This window comes from Elaeis guineensis, chromosome 3 (genome assembly GCF_000442705.2).
Source record: "Elaeis guineensis isolate ETL-2024a chromosome 3, EG11, whole genome shotgun sequence".
Classification (NCBI taxonomy): domain Eukaryota; kingdom Viridiplantae; phylum Streptophyta; class Magnoliopsida; order Arecales; family Arecaceae; genus Elaeis; species Elaeis guineensis.
Window position 1 is genome coordinate 4,683,426 of NC_025995.2, and position 19,054 is coordinate 4,702,479.

The 19,054-nt window shown below is 36.8% G+C and overlaps 1 protein-coding gene across 3 annotated transcripts in view; it reads left to right on the forward strand.

Annotated features, from left to right (window-relative positions):
* Positions 1–3,724: 3,724 nt before the first annotated feature.
* The window catches only part of LOC105042270 (uncharacterized), a 59,690-nt gene continuing 44,360 nt past the window's right edge, over positions 3,725–19,054 (forward strand). Inside the window, exons 1-4 of one of the 3 annotated variants that reach the window (XM_010919402.4) lie at positions 3,725–4,099; positions 15,789–16,042; positions 16,141–16,234; positions 16,310–16,362. In XM_010919402.4, the coding sequence (XP_010917704.1) occupies positions 3,955–4,099; positions 15,789–16,042; positions 16,141–16,234; positions 16,310–16,362 (546 nt within the window). In that variant the 5' untranslated portion in view covers positions 3,725–3,954. Of the gene's footprint in view, positions 4,125–15,737; positions 16,043–16,140; positions 16,235–16,309; positions 16,363–19,054 lie in introns of all 3 variants that reach the window. The other 2 variants (XM_010919401.4, XM_010919403.4) reach the window with 2 other exon arrangements.

The following is a 19,054-nucleotide window of genomic DNA, read 5'->3' on the forward strand; positions in this document are numbered from 1 at the left end:
TGCCCTTCCCTTTCCGTTGCGAGCAGCTATACCACAAGTCATCAGTTAAAGGCCTTACCCACCACCTCCTTTCTGTCTCTTTCTTTATTTATCCTCCCTCATTGTGGTTAGCATGATTGACCGATTATCTCCCCTCCTCTCATCATCTTTTTCTCCCTACACCCTCATTTCTTTATCACAAGAGGCTACATAGCCTCGACGTTGATCTTGATTGAGGCTGCCCTATCTCCCTCGCTCTCTCTCTCTCTACTCAAATGGTTGGCAACGAGATTGATATCTCATACCCTCTATATTTTTTCTTTTTCTCCCTCAATCTTAAGTAGATGGCACTAAATCTGATATCTCGTACCCTCTATCTCTTCCTTTTCTCTCCCTCTCTTTGAAGGGATCTCTTTTGATAGTACAAGTTGTCGGAGGGTCGAAAATAATCGATGAATGTTAGATAATCATCAAGGAAGGGAGGACGAGAGTAAAGGATTAGAATACAATAAAATTGAGAGGCAATGGAAAAAATATTTGAAGATGTTTGAAGAGAGTGAAAATATTTTGGTTACTTGAAATGATGGGCTGATAATATTAGCTGATTGGCAAGTCAAAGGATAACTTTCGAATGTATTGAAAATTTGAATGGTTATTTTTAAAGATTGAAAAAATTGCCAAAAAATTGTCCAAACTTTAAGATGAAATTATATTTTTCTTTAAAGAGGGATATTTTTGGATTTAAAAAAAAAAAGATGGAGACAAGATTTTCAAGATTCACTAAAGAACCTACATTACATACCCGATTTAGCCAAAGTATTCATGGGTATAACCATTATGACCTATAAATTACGATGTTTTCGATCCCTTATCCATCATATAATTATGAATTAGGGATAAAATTAATTTTTTATCTTTCCAAATTGTGCCTCCTCTCAATCTATCCTTCTCTTATTAATCAATCCTCGTTCTTCTTCTTCTCGATCGATTCTCAGAATAGAAAACAATTCTTTTTCTCTTCTCTCCTCTAATCTGATCTTCCTTCCTATCCCTCTACTTCTTGACCAAAATTCTAGTGTGGGCTACCTCTAGCATAATCATCAAGTGAAAATTCATCGATCGAGGTCTGATTCTAAGATTTATTCTAGGTTTTCCAAGTTTCGATCAATTAAATTCTTGTTAACGAATACATTAGGCTATTACCTTATTGTTTTCCCCCTCCCATCCTCTTCCCTCCCGTCTTTCTCTCCCCCTCTCTATATCTATACTTTCTACTTCCACATCCTCTCTGTATTCCCACCCTCTCTCCCTTTTAATTTTCGATGGCTATGCCACAAATCAGCGGTCGAAAGCCTTGTCCACCCCCTCCTATGCCTCTTTTCCTCTCTCTCTCTCGGTCTCCTCTCTTTCTCTTTGTGGCTAGCACAACCAACCAACCACCTCCCCTTCCTCCCCTCATCTTCTTTTTCCTCCCCTCCTCCTTCTCATTTCCTTATCACAGAGGCTACATGGCCTCAACATTGATCTTAATTGAAGTTGCACTGTCTCTCTCTCTTTTTTCTCTCAAGTAGTTGGCAATAAGGCTAATGTCACATGCCTCTATCTCCCCCCTCTCTTCTCTCAAGTGGTTAGCATTGAGGTAGACATCTTACACTCTCCACCTCTTTCTTTTCTCTCCCTCTCTCAGAAAGGATCTCTTTCAAATAGTGCAAGTTGTCAGAGGATTGAAAATAATCAATGAATGTTGGATAATCATTGAGGAAGAGAGGATGAGGATGGTGGGTTGGAACTAGCGTTTGCTGAACCATCCCAAGCTGGATGGTTTAGGACATTGTGAGTCATACCAGCTACAAATCGGAACGGTTGGACTGGCCAAATCGGAACATAGAACAAAAAACAGGAAAAGAGAGGAAAAGAAAGTAGGAAAGAAAAGTAGGGGATGACATCGTTGGGGGTCAACGATGGCCCGCCAAGGCTGTCAGAGGGCCACAAAGGCATCCATGACTCTATGTTGTCCGATAGAATATTTAATTGAAAGAGATAGAGAGAGAAGGAGTGAGAGTATAGGAAAAAGGTGCAGCAGCGAAGAGGTCAGTGGAGGGCACCGGATTGCCACCGTGGCCACTAAGTGGTGGAAAAGGTACGGATAGAGCCATCGGATATTTTTTTTAAATGACGATGAATAGTAAAATCAGTAAACCCATTGCTGACTTTACTATTTTAGATTTTTTTTTAAAAAAATTGGAGAAAGGGTGAAGCTGGTAACGGGTGTGCCACATCACTTAAACCTATTGCTGGCTTCATCGTGATTAAAGTTTTTTACAAAAATCTCATGAAATAGGGAAGATCACTCCCATTTTATGTCGCGGAGCTGCAAACTATGATTTCTTCATTCGACCGTTATGGCAGTCAGTACGACGGTTTCTCTGCTGACTTTCCCTCTCATTTTTTTCCCCCCTTTTCTCTATCTCTCTCGACTAAGATTTGGTGAAGAAAGTAAAAAACTTAGTGGCTCTCTAAGTACACCATTGGCTTGTCTATAGCCACCATCGGTATCTCCTTCAACGACCCTCTTCCTCCCTCTCCTCTTCTCCTTTCGCCTCCTTTCTTTTTCTCTTATCCTCCTCTTTGGTTCCTTTCTTCTTTTCTACATGGTTTATGTCTGTCTAGTCTGGTACAGACTCATACCAATTTATACAATCGATTGGCCAGTACATGTCTTGATTCCGATTTCATGGATCTTGGTTGGAATAGGTTAAAATTGAGAGAGATAACAGAAAAGATATTTATGTTTGAAGAAAGTGAGGGTTAAGATTGGCAAAATATGATATGATCCGTCAATCCGATCCGTATTCAACCCGCCATAAGCAGGTTTGGATTTAAGCTAAATGGGTTTGGGTCATAAACGGATTAACTCGTTTAACCCGTTTAATAAGTGGGTCGGATTTGGGTTTTAGATATCTGATCCGTTTAACCCATTTAATATTTAGGTCGGGTTGAGTCAGATAACCCATTTAACCTGTTTAACTTATTTCTGACCCATTTAACCCGATCTGTTTAATCTGTTTAACCCATTTAAGATCCGTTTAACTAGTCTAAAACCTGTTTAACCTATTTCTGACCCATTTAATCCTACCTATTTAATTTGTTTAATCTGTTTAACCTATTTAATGTGTTTAACCTAATTTGATATATTTAATAATGGGTTAAACAGGTCGGATCGGATTGCCTGATCAATAAAAGGTTGGGTTCAGATTTGAATTTTTGATCCGTTTAATAAACAGATCGGGTTTGGATTGATGATTTTTTGATTTGATACGTATTAATTCGATCTGATTCGATTGTCATCTCCGGTGAAGATATATTGATTATTTGAAATGATTGGGTAATGGGTCAGTGGAAAAGTAATTTTAGAATATTTTAGGAATTTGAAGGATTATTTTGAAAATTTTTAAAGATGGAATTAGCTGGTGGAAGAATTGTACAAACTTGAAAGGTGAAATTGTATTTCCTTTAAAGAGGGGTATTTTTGGGTTCATAAAAAATCGAATGGGGATGAGATCCCCGAGATAAACCCGCGACATATATCCAATTCGACCAAACCGTCCTCGGACATATCCATCCCGACCCGTAAATTATGATACATTCGGCCCCTTATCCATCGCATAAATATAATTTTAAATTAGGGATAAAATCGGGTTTTTACCTATCCAAATTGCGCCCCCTCTCGACCAATCGTTCCTTTATTAATCGATCCTTGCTCTTCTTCTTCTCGAGCGATGCCCTAGAACAGGGCGATCCTTTTCCTCTCCTCTCCTCTAGTCTGGTGTTCCTTCGTATCCCTCTCGTTCCTGTCCAAAACCCTAGCGTGGATTCCTCCAGCACCGTCACCGAGCGGAAATCCGTCGACCGGGGTCCGGTTCTAGGGTTTATTCTAGGGTTTCCAGGCCCCGATCAGCTGAATTCTTGTGGGCTATGAGGAGTTCCTTGCAAAAAGATCTCGCCGTCTACGATTTCAACGAAGAGGAGGAGGCCGTGGAGGCGGCGTCCGGGAAGTTCGCGGCCAGAATCCAGTCCAGGTTGAAGGAAGCAGAGACCAAGTATCAGTTCCTTGGGGCCTGTATGCCCTTTCCCACTCGAAACCCGTAACCCTAATCTCGACTTCTTTAATCAGTTCATTCTGTTGTTTAATTACGTTTCTGAATCGTTTTGTGAATCTGTAGCCCATAGGTGGTGTGTGTTTTGATGATTCGAGTGACCAATCGCAGTTAGAAAGGGAAGTTTATGGTTTCTTTCCATTTAAAGCGTTATTTTTCTCTACTATGTTGGTAAAACTGTGTGAGTCAACTTGGCAAACTCTCTGGTATGTTCTAGACAGTTGTCTTTCAATTGCACCATCAAAAATTCAAAATTTATGCTGGGCTTTGCTGTGGTGACGTCAATCATCCTTGAGATGTAGGTATTCGGTTGGACAACTTTTAGAATTTTGTCTTATGGATGATATGTAGTCAACCAACTAGAAAAAGCTGATCCTTCACACAGAAAGATTTGGCCACTGACACATCCTTACAAGCATTGATGTGCTGGATGTTGACCTGTTTTAAATATATTTATGAGTCACTAGTATTGTGGCTTACCATTGTCGAGGAATTTCATGCAATCTGTGCAAGTGACCTGTGCATGGGAGACATGATGATGTTCATTGTATGGGTACGCGGGGTCAACTTTGGATGAGATGGGAATTAGGCCTGTTATGGGGGATTATTACTACTCCATCTCATGTTTGGAATTACATTGTAAGTACCACATATATCTATCTACCAAAGATTATCTCTAGCAAGTCAAAGTGTCAGAGCCATAGTGATTTGCCTTTCCAAATAAAGAAATTTTGTTTTCTTATATGATTTTGGCTTTTTATTTCTGGGGGAATGAAGGGAAGATCCATCTAGTTTAATCATCCATGGCCAAACACTTGGGAACACCTCCCATATTTCAAACTGAAAAGTTCTTGAATAGCTTATTGCCTAGCTCAATTTACTATTGTTGAGAACTCACTTTTTCCTTAATCAACTTTATCTATTTCATTATTAACTACAAAATGATACAATGGCCCATTGAGGGTTTGTTTGGATAGAGGAGTATATTCCAGTAACTTTTGAAACTTTTGAATAATATCGTTACAGGGTGTCTGATATTTAAAAAAAAAAAGTTATCGTCATGTTTGAACTCTTGTATTGGCAACTTTATAGGTGAAGGAAATTCTATCAAGGGCATTCCTATCGATTCTCTTTCATACTTAATCTACTAAATTCCTTTCTATAAGAAGTTTCCTTAGCTGCCCTCCTCTCCTTCCCTCTATCTTCCTCTCCATCCACCATATCTCCTCACCCAAATAACATGAGAAACAATCCACCTCCATTCACTTTTAGCTTGGGTAGCTTTCTTCTACTCCATTTGTTTCTAGTTTGCATGCCTCATGCTAGTGGCCTTTATCTTTGTCTGCTTATCTATCCTTAAGCTCTCTTTTGGCCATCTTCGATGACAACTCCTTTGTTATATCTTCCATAGCCACCGCTTATATATCCTCATATTTTTGACCCCTTTTGGACCACCTTAGCTTTTGAAATCATTACTATTGCCCCATCTGTTGGGCTGTCACCATGACTAGCCCCCATGATATTTGCACCCAATCTTTTTCTTCACCTGGACCTAGATTCATTTTCTTCTTGTTACCATTCCTTGGCTATGACTTTTCTTGTTGTTAGTGATGGATGGAGAATAAAGATGTATCATAGGCTGGAAAGTGGAGGCAAGAAGTTTTATGTTGTTTTATGATCATGACTATTATTGCAGGAATTTTGCTTTTGTTTTTCTTATAACATCTTTTATAACATTCTGCAGTTTGAAAAGGAACCTCTGGTGGTAACTCTAAACTATAGGCAACACTTTGTTACTACTTATAATGATAAGATTTAAAATAGGTGGGTGGGTAGTTGACTAGGTTTTTGAAACATTGGTTCGAGTCAAGATCAGTAAGATTACTCTGTTCTTGACATGTGTTGTATTTTGGGCTAGGTAGGTTGTAAGGGATGACACTCCCGCACTAACCTGTTGGTAGTTTGTGTTGGATTCAACTTGAGCTTGCAACAACATAGGAGGATATTGACCAAATCAAAAAATGAGTTACGTGACTTGCCACTGCTAATCATGGATTGAAGGCTTCTAAGCAAGAGTAGGGAGGCATATGAACTTGATGTTGTAGAAGCTCATGAACTAGGAAAGTGAAAGCAAGATGCATTTATCGCATAGTGATTTGCACTACAAAATGCGATTATCTTAGACCAAACATACCTTAAGGGGAAGGTTTCAAATATTCCCGGAATGGGTTGATATGAACGATACCATATTGTTTCGGCCAGTTTTTGACATCGATACATGGTGTGCGGTATGGGATTGTTCATATTGGGAGTTGGTACTTGGTACGATATTGTTTTGGCAAAAAAGTGGTCCAAGGTCTGGTATTTGTATTTGACACCTTGCTCAAGGGTTTGTTTGAATGCTCGAACAAGCTATTTCAGGATGAGAGGGGGGGAGAGAGAGGCAGCATTGACATAGAAAAATTACTTAGTGACAATAGGGAAAACTTGATACATGAGGGAGCTTGTAGATCATACAATCGCAAAAATTAGGGCACAAGTTTCCTTCTTCGAGATGATTTTCACTACCCTCAGATTTATGGAATCAATATAGACAATCTTTACTCTCCCTTGCTAACCTCTTCCCATCATCTAGCATACATGGTATCTTCTTTGAAGATCTTGCCCTTGCATCAAAATAGGCCCCAAGAGTGTATGTTTTGCTTTGCTTCAGAGGCTTAGGTTGGGTTGGTTTGAGATGAGCTTGTAAAGAAGGTGCCTACACACATTGATCTTGATATCTCCTTAGGTTCAAAGCCGTACATTGCGTAAGAATACCATATCGCCATCGAGGGAGTGACTTGAGTATTTCCTAGTTCCTATGTCCATGATGTCCAACTTTCTCATGTGTGGAGTTGGAGCAACAAGTCCTTGGCGGACTTGCATCCTATTTACAAAGGAGTGTTTTTCTAGCTTATCATTTGAGGGGGTTGTGAGCAACAGAATTGATTATGATTGGAGCAGATGCTGGTGTTGACATCAAGTCCAATCTTGTTTCTGTATCTGACTTCCATATCAAATGAAAAGTCATTGTCCATATCATCTCTATTCTTTGTTTCTCTCTTTTCTTTTATATGGGTTATTGGCCTCTTGACCTATGCTTCTATAAAAAATAGTGAGGCCCTCTTAATTCAAGCATGGATTTATGTTTCCTTAGCTTAATTGATTTCTTAACCACATTGTTGACTTGATCAAACAAGTTGATCTGGTCACACCATCCGCTATTAAATAGAAAGTTTACCAGAAAGTATTTTTCCTTGGAAAAGATGTTCTTAGGTAATGTTGCCTAAATATTATTTTTAAGCAAATTTTAATAATACCATGTTTCCTAAATATAAATACCTATGTTATGAATGTATCGCCAAACAAGCATTAGGATTGATACTGGTCAGCGATCGGTTTGGTATCGTATCGATAGCTGTGCGTGCCTGTTTGAATTGGTAGGATTTTTAAGATATCCAATCAAATTTTCAGGATTTCTTGAATGATTTTAAGCACAAATTGATGTTTGTTGATGTTATTTGATATTTGTATCACTTCGGTACACCCTTAATCATGTGTGATGCGGATCTGAATTTGACATGATATTATGTCAAATGGGGGCAGCGTTAAAAGTTTGAAGTAGTAGCATGGGGACAACCCTACAACGATTAGATATTATGGAACCCTAAAATGCCCAAATCAATTAAAAAATATAAAAAATAAATGATCAATTTGTTTCGAGATTTTTAGAATTTCGTCGAGCATCGATGTTGTTCATAAATATTTAGATCGTCTACATAGTTAGGAGGAACATTAGCTCATCTTTCTAACCAAACAGCACTGCAGTCATATGTGTTCGTTCCATAAGGTATGCGTGCTGGATTGTAACTTGTCCTAGATCTCTCGTCAAAGCTTTGGTTTTGAGAGATGTCCTTGGATTGATAGTATGATTGTGGAGGGGTCCATCCAAATATGCGGACAGCAAAATCCAATTTATAAGATGCTTCAGACTGCATAGGATGGTAGGCACTGGAAGACTATGCCTCGGATGCACCACATCTAATTTGTATGGATTATAAGTTGCATGTGACTGCGGATAAGAGAATCCAAAATACGAGGATGAACTTGATATATCTATAGATCCTACTTTATATATAATCGCATCCTCGTGAGCTCTACCAGTTCGTGCATCGTGGTCTTTATCTTGTGTGGCATAAATTAAGACTCACTAGTGAATCGAAGATCACATTGTGGCTACATCTCATAGATGAAACTCCTATCGTTCGCTTTCTCTCAGAATATCAGATCCATGACCATCACAAGAATAAGCATCACCAATCTATCTGGTCTCTAAATATGAGTAAACTGATTGCTCCACCCTCTCCATCGGGGGGCTGCAATTGCTATTCCTTTTACTGTCTTTGCGCTGAGCAGTTGCTTGCTCTCTTGTTGTGCCTTTTCTGGCTGCCTGTGTCGCGAGGATGGATGTTATGGCCGATTAGCTAGAAGTTTGTGTAGAATGTTGTTGCTTGCCTGTTGTTCCGTATCCATCCTAACCTCATTAGTTACAAAACTAGCTGATTTTGGAGGCAATCCTAACTCATCAAGCTCCAGCTCCTGTTGCTGGTCCACAAACCATCTAATTATCGGATCTTAATCATCATTAACAAAGTCATCAGTAGTCGGATTTGGGTTTTGCGGCTCAACTTCCTTCTGAATTCATTTGAGTCTCAACTTCAGATTGGAGTAAATATATATTAGGTCATTGAGGCATTTGTATCAGATGGTTCCCCTACTTGTTGGGGATAGGAGTGGAGGTCGACTAATTGCGTTCATAGCTACTTGAGGAGACCATTTGGGAGAGGATCCGGATGGCAAGTCACTTAGATTTTTTGCCGCGATACCAAAATGAACCCACCATTCAACTGCAAAAGTATTGAGATTGAATAAAATTAAAAATAAGATTGTATCATATTATACTTATTAGCAGTTACATAATGTTAAATAAGAGTTGTCATCATTAATATTTAATTTATCCAGATTCATCTTTTTTTCCTTGCAAACTGCACTGTCTCCAAAGGTATCGATGGCCTCTTTAAACATTTTCATCTGTAAAAAATATATTTGTTATAACATGTTATTGGTTGAAGATATGGCTAAGTTAACAAAAATCATTCAATCAAATTTATTTCTTTTAGGCATATAGCTACGATTTTTGAATCAACCTCCGTCTTGTATATCATATTTCGTAGGACGGTTAGAAGCTCCTCATCTATGTCTATCCTTGGTACGGAGTACTGGAACCTCAGGTTCAGATAGTAAGCTGCAGATAAATTTAAGAATTGATTAGGATATTTGTACAAATACAACAACAGTCAAATTTTTAGTATGTTCTTGATTTGCTACTTATCTGCTAGATGTAAGTCCCTTTCCATTTGATAGTCCTGCTATCGCTTAATGATTCAGATGTACTTATAGGCATGTTTTGGATCTACTATCTTGATCTAATCTTTTTCCCTCTCCATCATATGATATAAGAAGTCCTTCTGAGGGTATTTTCTGCTGTCCACAGTCCTAGGCACCTCGTATACAGGCTAGATAACCTTCATTATTTTCTCAATCCACTGCTAGAATGTCGATATTGTCATTAAGTTCTCTACATTGCTCCTCTCAGTACCTGCTTTGGCATATCTATTCTCTTGTCACTTGAGACCATAAACATCTGATGCAGTTATATTTTCTTGTTAACAAGGCTATGAAGTGATATAAAATTTGTAGCGAATTGTGACATCTGATTTTAATCTCTCTCTATTATACATTCGCATCAATGATAGGATCCATGTGTGGTTGTAGATGGATCTAGTAATAGTCTATGCTGAGCCTACTGTTTTTGGCATTATACTAAGCCTTTCAGTATCCATCAACATAAAGTCGATATAATGTACAGTATATTGGGTCTAGAAAATATGTGGTCGCCACTCCATCAGGATCTCTCCTGTGGCTTTATATTGTGGCTCATTGTTAGTGATAATCTACATGATATTTTGCTCTCCTATCTGATCGAACACCTCTTCCATCAATCTAAGGATGTACATGGTGTTGTGCACCTAATTTGAAGCATTAATAGACCTTGAAAAAAATATTTTTCCATCATAATATATCAAGAAGTTGGTTATGCTCCATCTGATAGGATCACTCTAATCATCACACATCACTATCAGTCTATGCATCGGCCATTTGTTCTGATAATGATGCAATCCATTTTTGTAGTTTCTTATTATTGTCAAGAAGCTCACCATAGATGTTCTTCAATTCTAGAGGATCTATGTTCGGACTAGTAGTCTGTATGAATGTAATGGTAGAGCGATAATATGTGCTCTCTATCTCATGCATTAGAATGTGACTGAAGTGAAATCAGTACCTAATAGCTTGCCACATTTTTCTTCTTGTTCTTCTTCAGTATACTGTCAACCCTTTGTTGTTTAGAATCATGCTGAGGAAGGCATGTGGATCCAAGTTATGGATGGTGGTTCATGGTAGAATCTCTTTGGAGGACTTTTCTTGTTGTCGAAAAGTATCAACATAGATGCAATATGGCTTGTATCGCTACTAATGGGCTCTCTAACTGATTAGATTCTTTTAAACTCTGACTTTGCTACTAAAAGCTCTCAGCATAAATGCGATACAGTTTGTGCCCCTACTAGTGAACTCTCTAACAGAGGAGATCCTACTAAACTTTGACTTTGCTACAGTGCTCACAGTCCTGGCCCCGATTTATAAGCTGAGTCTAAATTGAGCCTTATGCCTGATCACCTCCTCAAGCTGTCATAGATCATCCAAACTTTTATTTGAATGGCAGTCTGGATTGTGCCTCATCATTTGGAGTGGACATTTTTTCTGACTCCGAGAGTGATAGGAAGGTGGTTTTGCGGCTCGGCAGTCCACGTCCGTCTTCTTCTTTGAAGTTCTCTTTTTCGTTGTTTTGAAATCAGTGAAATACTTCTCCATCAGTTGACATGGATTTCTTATGGACATTTTCGGTATATAGCTATATCAGGTTGCTCGTTAGCCAAGTGCTGCTCAAACCTTGTTATCCCTCTCTTGAATTCTATGTTACATCATTAGCATTTTCAATGGTGTCATTTTTGAGAGCATTTGCCTGTCGTCCCGACCAATATCATGCTCTAGGTCCATTCTTTTCTTGATGGATCCATTCCTGAAGGTTGAACAAGCACATCAGTTCAGTAATTATGTAAAATAGTAAAATTTTATTATCCTTTTTTTTATATTTTTAAATTAATTTTTTTTTTATTATTTTAAAATTAAAAATATTATGAAATATAAAAATTATGAAAAATTAATGTGATCTTAGATCTATGTAGAATTTTACGATGGATGTTACATATATTCTTCTAAGGCAGTGGGCATATGTAAATGCTGTTTAATTTTAGGTCTAGGCCATTATGCGCACGATGCATCAAAACTTTGATAAGCGGATATCAAATTTATGTCAAAAATAGCTTACAAGCCCCTAAATAATATTTTAATTTTATAGTTTTTTTAATTTTTTAATAATTTTTTATTTCAAAAAATATTTTTAATTTAAAAATTATATATTTAATAAAAATTAATGATTTTAGTATCATTGTGTAGATTATCCATAGATTACAACATTTAATAAAATCTTGCTAAAATCAAATATTTTGGCATGATCTCCCATTGTTTCTCCAAGCTTTTATGAATTTTAAAATTCCAAAAAAAAAGAGAGGCGAGAGAGAAGCATGCTTTTCTCTAATCGATGGCTGCTTCTTGTTTTGTAGTTTTTTTTTAACTGTGGAGAAGCGGGGATGTTTGTTCTTTTTCCAAAGGGGACTTCTCTTCCTCTTACCCATCTTTAAATGGCCGAACCAGTTGTTTCAGCCCCGTACCATTTGGAACTGCTTGGTTCGGGTCACTTCACATTGCTTCAGACCCAATTCTGAAACCCATGGCCGAACCAACTGATTCCGTGCCGGTCCAATTCGATATGGGCCGAACCGGATGGGTTGGTCCAGTTTGGCCAACCATGATTGTATAGTCATTCATATTTGGTTCGTCCTAACTAATGTGGTAGAGTGAAGTACATACAAGAAAATTCAGTCTTCAATTTATTACTTGATTACCTAGAATGTTGATTGACATAGCTTGATAAAAGTTGTTCTAAATCTGACCTTTTAAGAGAATACCGAGAGTTGCTATCTCTTCTAAGGTTAGCTGTGCAAGGAACTAAATCATTGTAACTTGTGAATAAATCTCATCTCGTGATGTTCTATATGTTGAGGACAAAATCCATTTTATGGAAAAACTTTGTTTTTATGTAGTTGTATCAGGCCTCTTAAAGGGAAAAGGAACTTGTGTTGCTGCAAGACCAATTTATGCCCTAACCACATATTTTGATGATTTGATCTATGTAACATTTCACCGTTCAATATAATTTTTAGTATTGCACTACAAAGCCTGCTAAAACACTTTCATCTAGAAGTCACCTCTCCTTTTGAAGAGTAAGAATTCTGGGATTTTAAGTAGCAAATATTGCTTGGATACTCGTGTTGCAATTGTGCTGTACCTTGGTTGAATTTATTTGGCTTGGTGCTTGTGTATAGCATCTCACTTCTTGGATCTAGGTAATTTGTGTGGTTTTCATAGTTTGCATTTTTGTATATCTCTGCTTCAAGGTGTCTTGCATTCAAGGAATTCTATGATACACATTTTATCTTTTACATATAACCAGTGGCTTGAAACACTTAATTATCTATTAATGTTTGAACTCTTTGTAGATGTTCCTTTCTTTTGCAATATAGAACAGAAAACATTTTGGGAAGTTGTATCTGTTCTCCAGTGACTGCAATTTTTCTAAATTATTTCATGTGTTAGTTTTAAAACTCTGAATTTGGTATATGTAGATTTTAACTGATCTTGCTCCAGAATCATCTGCTTCTTTCCCTTCAGTTTTGTCCTCTAAATCTACATCGATCCTAATGACTTGTATTGTTCCTTTCTTAACTTTATGCATAAAAGTTCTTGAATGTATTGCGTTCCCTAGTTTGTTCACATTCATATGCACATGCAGTAGGGCCCCTTATTTTTAAGACCCTATTACAGTTTTGCATACTTATGTGTAATGCCACTTTTGTAAATTACCAAGTTAGTTTTAACTTTGGCTTATTTGTCAAGTGCTTGTTATGCCATCATGTCCTAATAATCACTTTACTTTGGGGTTCAGAAGTTTCATTTCTTAATGGTTGGACTGATTCATTATGTTAAGTTTATTCTTTGAATGCACTTTAATATACTCTCACAATTGTCAGGCATGTTTCTATTATTTGATATCACATTTCTTAACATAACGAACGAAACATAACAGACAAAATTGACGTTGTCTCCCATTATATTCCATATCTTATATTGCCTTCTCTTGACCTTACCAAATCATTTTTTTGGTTAAAAAAAGAAATATCTTTTAATTGTTTGGAATGAAAGCTGGTTCTGTATGGTTGTGATCAAACTTTCAGGTGTCAAAAATATTGGAGGGCAAAATAGACCTTTTCAGTTTACAAATTATGGATGTCATGATAGATTAGCTAGATATTTTTTGATTTCAGCAATAACTTTTTGGTTTAAAAATATTTTTTTAATAGAATTTGAAAGGTAGAAAGTTATTGCCATGGGTTTTTGGAGGATTAAAAGTGTCAAATCATTATAGAAAAATGGAATGAACTACCAAATTGTAAGAAGATATTTATAAGCTACTGTTAAGATGAGTGATGAAGAACTACCAAACATTCTTGTTATCATGAATGTGACATAATCAATAAAATAATTCACAAGTGAATTCCGAATTGGATTTGTTGTTAAGGATTGTTCCATTTCTTGCGATTACGCATGTTGAATATCCGATTATCACATTGGAATTGCAGATAGCCATTGTAGTCGTCTGGTTGCTTGCAAGTCATGTACAAATTGCAATGGAATTTGCAGAAAGAGCCCCAATTCTGTTATTTGACATTGCAATCAGAAATGACCACAATTTCTTTGCAAAAGAAATGTCCCCTTCTTCCCCTTCTTGTATCTTCTTACCCTCTTGTGATCTTGACCTTATGGGTCTCTTCCTGCCTGTGCGCGCTTGCGCTCCATCTTCGACAAACCTACTCCCTACTAGTAAGCTGCTTCCATCTTTTCTTAGTTCTCAATTAACTTTGTAATAATTGATATTGTAAAATATATAATCAACATCTAATATTCTATTAGATAAAGTGCCATATCATATTAGATTATGTTATATTTACTATATTACAACATATCATATATGTCTACATATATATGTATTAAAATTTATACATCATGGTGTAATATACTAGCAATGTGATAAGTTATTTAAAAATTTTATGATGGTCTAGTATTATATGAAATTCTAATATCACAACATTTCTACCAATACAATTATTACACTATTAGTATATATGTGGTGTTTATATAATATTTATGCAACAAAGCACAATATATTCTGCAATTGATCTAAAGTTATGATAATACAAATTTATTATAAACTATATGATTTATCATTTATGAATAATATTATAACATTATCTTATAACTATATAAATATCAATGTTGTATGGTATTAATACATTAAATTCTAATAGTTATGATAAATATATATCTATATTGTATGTGAAAATAATAATTTTGAATTGGAGGAATGTTCTATTATGATTTCTTTTGTCATTTTTCCTTCAAAAATGCCTCCAGAACTCTTGCAATATGTTATAAATTTTAATTTAAATAACTTTGACTATTTTTAGAAAAAAACCAAATAATTGAAATCTTAGCCTTTATAAAAGAAAAGGAAATAAAAGTATAAATTGGATTTTAATCACTCTTATTAAGCGTAACAAATGGCATCCTAGTGCATCAGAATCTTGCCATTGTAGGGTTTGGGGAGGGTCAGATGTGTGTATCCTTACCCTTGGGAGAGTTTGATTTCATGTTTCGAACTCATGACACCTAGGCTGCAATGGTGCAACCTTGCAGTTGTGCTGAGGGCTGAAGTCTCACTCTTTTTAAGGGTGATAGCACAAGGTGGTGCTTGAATGCCATCTTTAGTAAAATATTAAGGGGATTCTGAGTGCTGCCCTTCTAGCATGAGCATCTTGAGAAGAGGGTGAAAGCACAAGTTGACTTGAATGCCATCTTTAGTAAAATATTAAGGGGATTCTGAGTGCTGCCTTTCAAGTACGAGCATCTTGGGTCCTCTATGGAGTCTTATCATTTGATGCTCATATAATATATATTTGCTGTAAATTATTTATTGTACTTCAAACTGAATTTTTGTCACTTTTATTTGATGGACTATGTCTTGTCTCCCTGCCTATTAGTTGGGTAGTTTTATGATGATCACTAGAAGCAAACAATCATTGAAATTTCTTAATTTATTTAATTCTGTTTTTGCTTAAAAAATTGAACTTTGTTTTAGCTGATGATTTATCAGTAAATTTACTGCTTTCCCCCCTCTTTTTTTTTTCTTTTAAATCTCTGCTGCAGTCCACTCAGGCTTGAATCTAAAGCGAACAGATGTGACTACTGTTTGTATAGATTTGCACGAAAGAGAGGATACCCGAGAGTCATGCATGGTAGATACACCTCAAACAAATCTGGCTTCTGTTGATGGGAAAACCGAGTTGGATGAATTTATGGCATCTTCAGCAAGTTGTGAAGACAATGGTCATATGTGCAAAGATGACAATGAGCCTGTAACTCTCACAAGAAGAGATCCTCTAGTAACTGGAACTTCTAGTCTTACAGTACCTTCTGTAGGGGACAAAGAATTCTCAGAGATCCCATCAGATGTATTCAATATTCTCGATGAATTCATTGGACCTGAATCTTTTGTTCTATTCTGGCTTTTTAATATTGTCATTAGGTTCTCATATTGAAATTCTGTCAGGGAACAGCAGTTGATGTGATTTCAGATGATGAAGGGAGCTGGATGTCAGAATCTGAATCTCCATCAACTACAGTTTCTGATGTTGAGAATGAAGGTCTGCTTTTGCTAATAGAACTTCTGTTGTTATTGCTTAATACCTTGTTCATGACAGCTTACTTTGTAATTTCAGGTTATTTAGAACCCCCGATCTCGGATAATTGTTATGCTACATATGGAGATGTGGTAAGAATTTTTTTCATGACTCATTCTAGGATAATACACTGGTGAACTTTTATTGAACCGGATTAATGATGATATATTTGATATTCATTCCTGTTGTATCCTATATTGGTATCCAGGCTACGAGTAACTAAGGGCCCATTTGATATCATTTTTTTTCCTGTTCTATTTTTTTTTTAAAAGTAGAAACATGGAATGTGATGCTGAAAAGTTGTTTGGTTGCCCTTTCTTTTTAAAATTTTAGAGTAACTTCCATTATTGCTGGAAAAATTGGAAGTGAAAAATTTTCACTTCCACATTTTTTAGAAGTGACTTTGTAGCCTTCCCAACAAACAATTTTTTACTTCCACATTTTTTAGAAGTGAATTTGTAGCCTTCCCAACAAACACCCCCCCTCCTGCGACTCCTCATTTATTTGTTTTCCTTCTCAACTCCTTCAGACGCCTCGATGACCTTCCATCCCACCACTGCCTAATACTCTGATGCTGCCCTCTTCATCACCCCATGCATCCTGATCACCAACCTTCTCACTTCCCGCATTCCCCTTTCCACCATTGCTGACTTTCTTGTCCTCGACACTCTCCGTCTCTCAGACACCACCACCAAGACCTTCATTGCTTACGCCCTCCGCTTCCTTTCCCACTCCTCCGCCCTCATCTGTGCCTTTTCTGACTGCCGCCACACAATGGTCGCTGGCTTCCCCAAGGCTGAGTGCATCCTCAAGTGCCTCTTCCTCCGCCATCTCCACCTCTGTCCCTGTTTACTAAACATGTTTTCTTAGTTTTGTTGTTAAAAAGAAAAAAGGTAGTGATGACCAAATATGTTTATGTTGTCAGAAATCTGGAAAAATGGAACAAAATTTTCTGTTTCTAAATTTTTTCAAAATGAATAGTGGCAGCAATGCTGAATGCAGCCTAATTTTTTGTTTTTCCAGAATTTTGAATATGCCCTCTGCCCACATGCCCTTTAGGTTTGGAGTTAAAGAATTGTTTTTGATCTTAATTTCTAAATTCATATACTATATGGTCTATCATTTACGAATTACGACTTCATCAGCCACTTTCCTTGATTTTGCTATAATAATACCAGTAATAGTGGATACCACCTTTCTTTTTATCTATTAATGGAAAATGCTCCACCCCATTTGAAGTTACATATTCGATGTTTTCAGTTCTTTTCTTCCTGTGTCCTGCTAATTTCCATGACAAGGTGGTGGACCTCTGCCTTGCTAGTGTTATTGATGATTGTTAAGATACCACTTCCAAGTTTCTGTATGTAAAATTCACAGCATATACTAGAAATTATTTAAAATATAAAAATTGGGAAGGGTCCCTTCGCAACACCTTACTAAGACTTTTTGCTAGCGATTTTCACTGAAATTATGCTCCATTCTGCTTACCTACAGCCTAGGGAAATTACATCATACCACTACTTCCACAAATATCTAAGCAACTGTCAGCAATTTTTCATCGTCTGGACTTCCATATAACACTATTTGATCCATGGAATGAAAAATCCATAGTGTAAGTGGTAAAACTCTTCTGGATCCAGCTGATTGGATCCATGGGTTTATCAACCCACCAAAACATAGTTATCTGCAGTATCAGATAGAGTTAGAGCTATCACTTTAAGATGATGAACTTAAACTGATGGAGCTCATCCTCTGTCTCTGATGGAACTCAATGCCAACTGCAGTCATTAAATCATTGTATTCATCAGTCCATGGATTTATCATCCCAAGTGGAAAGAAAAGGACAAAAGAACTATTGGGTGTGAACTTAACAGTTACATGAAGCAAGAGCAAAAAATGGAACTAAGTTTAGTAGTAGGATAGTTACTGCCCTTCAATTGGTAGATGGTTGGAACAGATAGAATTGTCTATATAAAAATGAATGATGATAAATATTATGTTTCCTTTTCCAATGATTTTTCAATATCTTGATCCAGGATTGGTGAGTCAAATATATTAATTGTAGGATTTTTTTTTTCAAGTTAAAAGTGACATGGATGAAGTTGTGATAGTAGTGAGTTTCCATAACAGATGCAATGCTGGATATAAAAGTCCACCTTTAGGCGGGCATGTTGAATTTATATATTGGAAGGGGTTCTTGGAAGAGGAAATGGTAGATCCATTTTATAAAATGGCGTAGTTCCGAACTGTGCAATTCACTTTGTCATGCTTGAGGCATTCAGTCAAACCAAGGTTGTGTGCTATTTGTGGTGCTATAGCCTACTCATTAGGTATATCTGGTTCTGATGCCAGTTGATGAAATACAGTTGCAATTGGCAATATGGCCTAGAAATGAAAAATCAGTATATGAGATGGAGTGATTTTTCTGGTCATTAGAGCTGCAGCATTTTTTGTTTGACTGATCGGTCAGGAGGCTGTGCTTTTTTAGTAGCTATACTGTCAGACTCTCTTACACATCCTCTACTTAAATCAGTCTGTGAACAAGCTGCATTTAATTGAAATGCGAATATCGAATGCTGTAGGCAAGAAATTATATTTGATGTTTGGTTATATGGAATTGAGGCATTTTAGGTTTGTTGGGGTACAGATGTTGTGTGTCATGGTAGTTCAAGTAGTATTGTATCAGATTTTGTGTTTGTTGACATGCTGGACATTTGAGAGCTCTTGCCAAGTTTTTGGGTAACACTTGCTATGAAGGTTCACCAAAGCAGCACTAGAGCATAT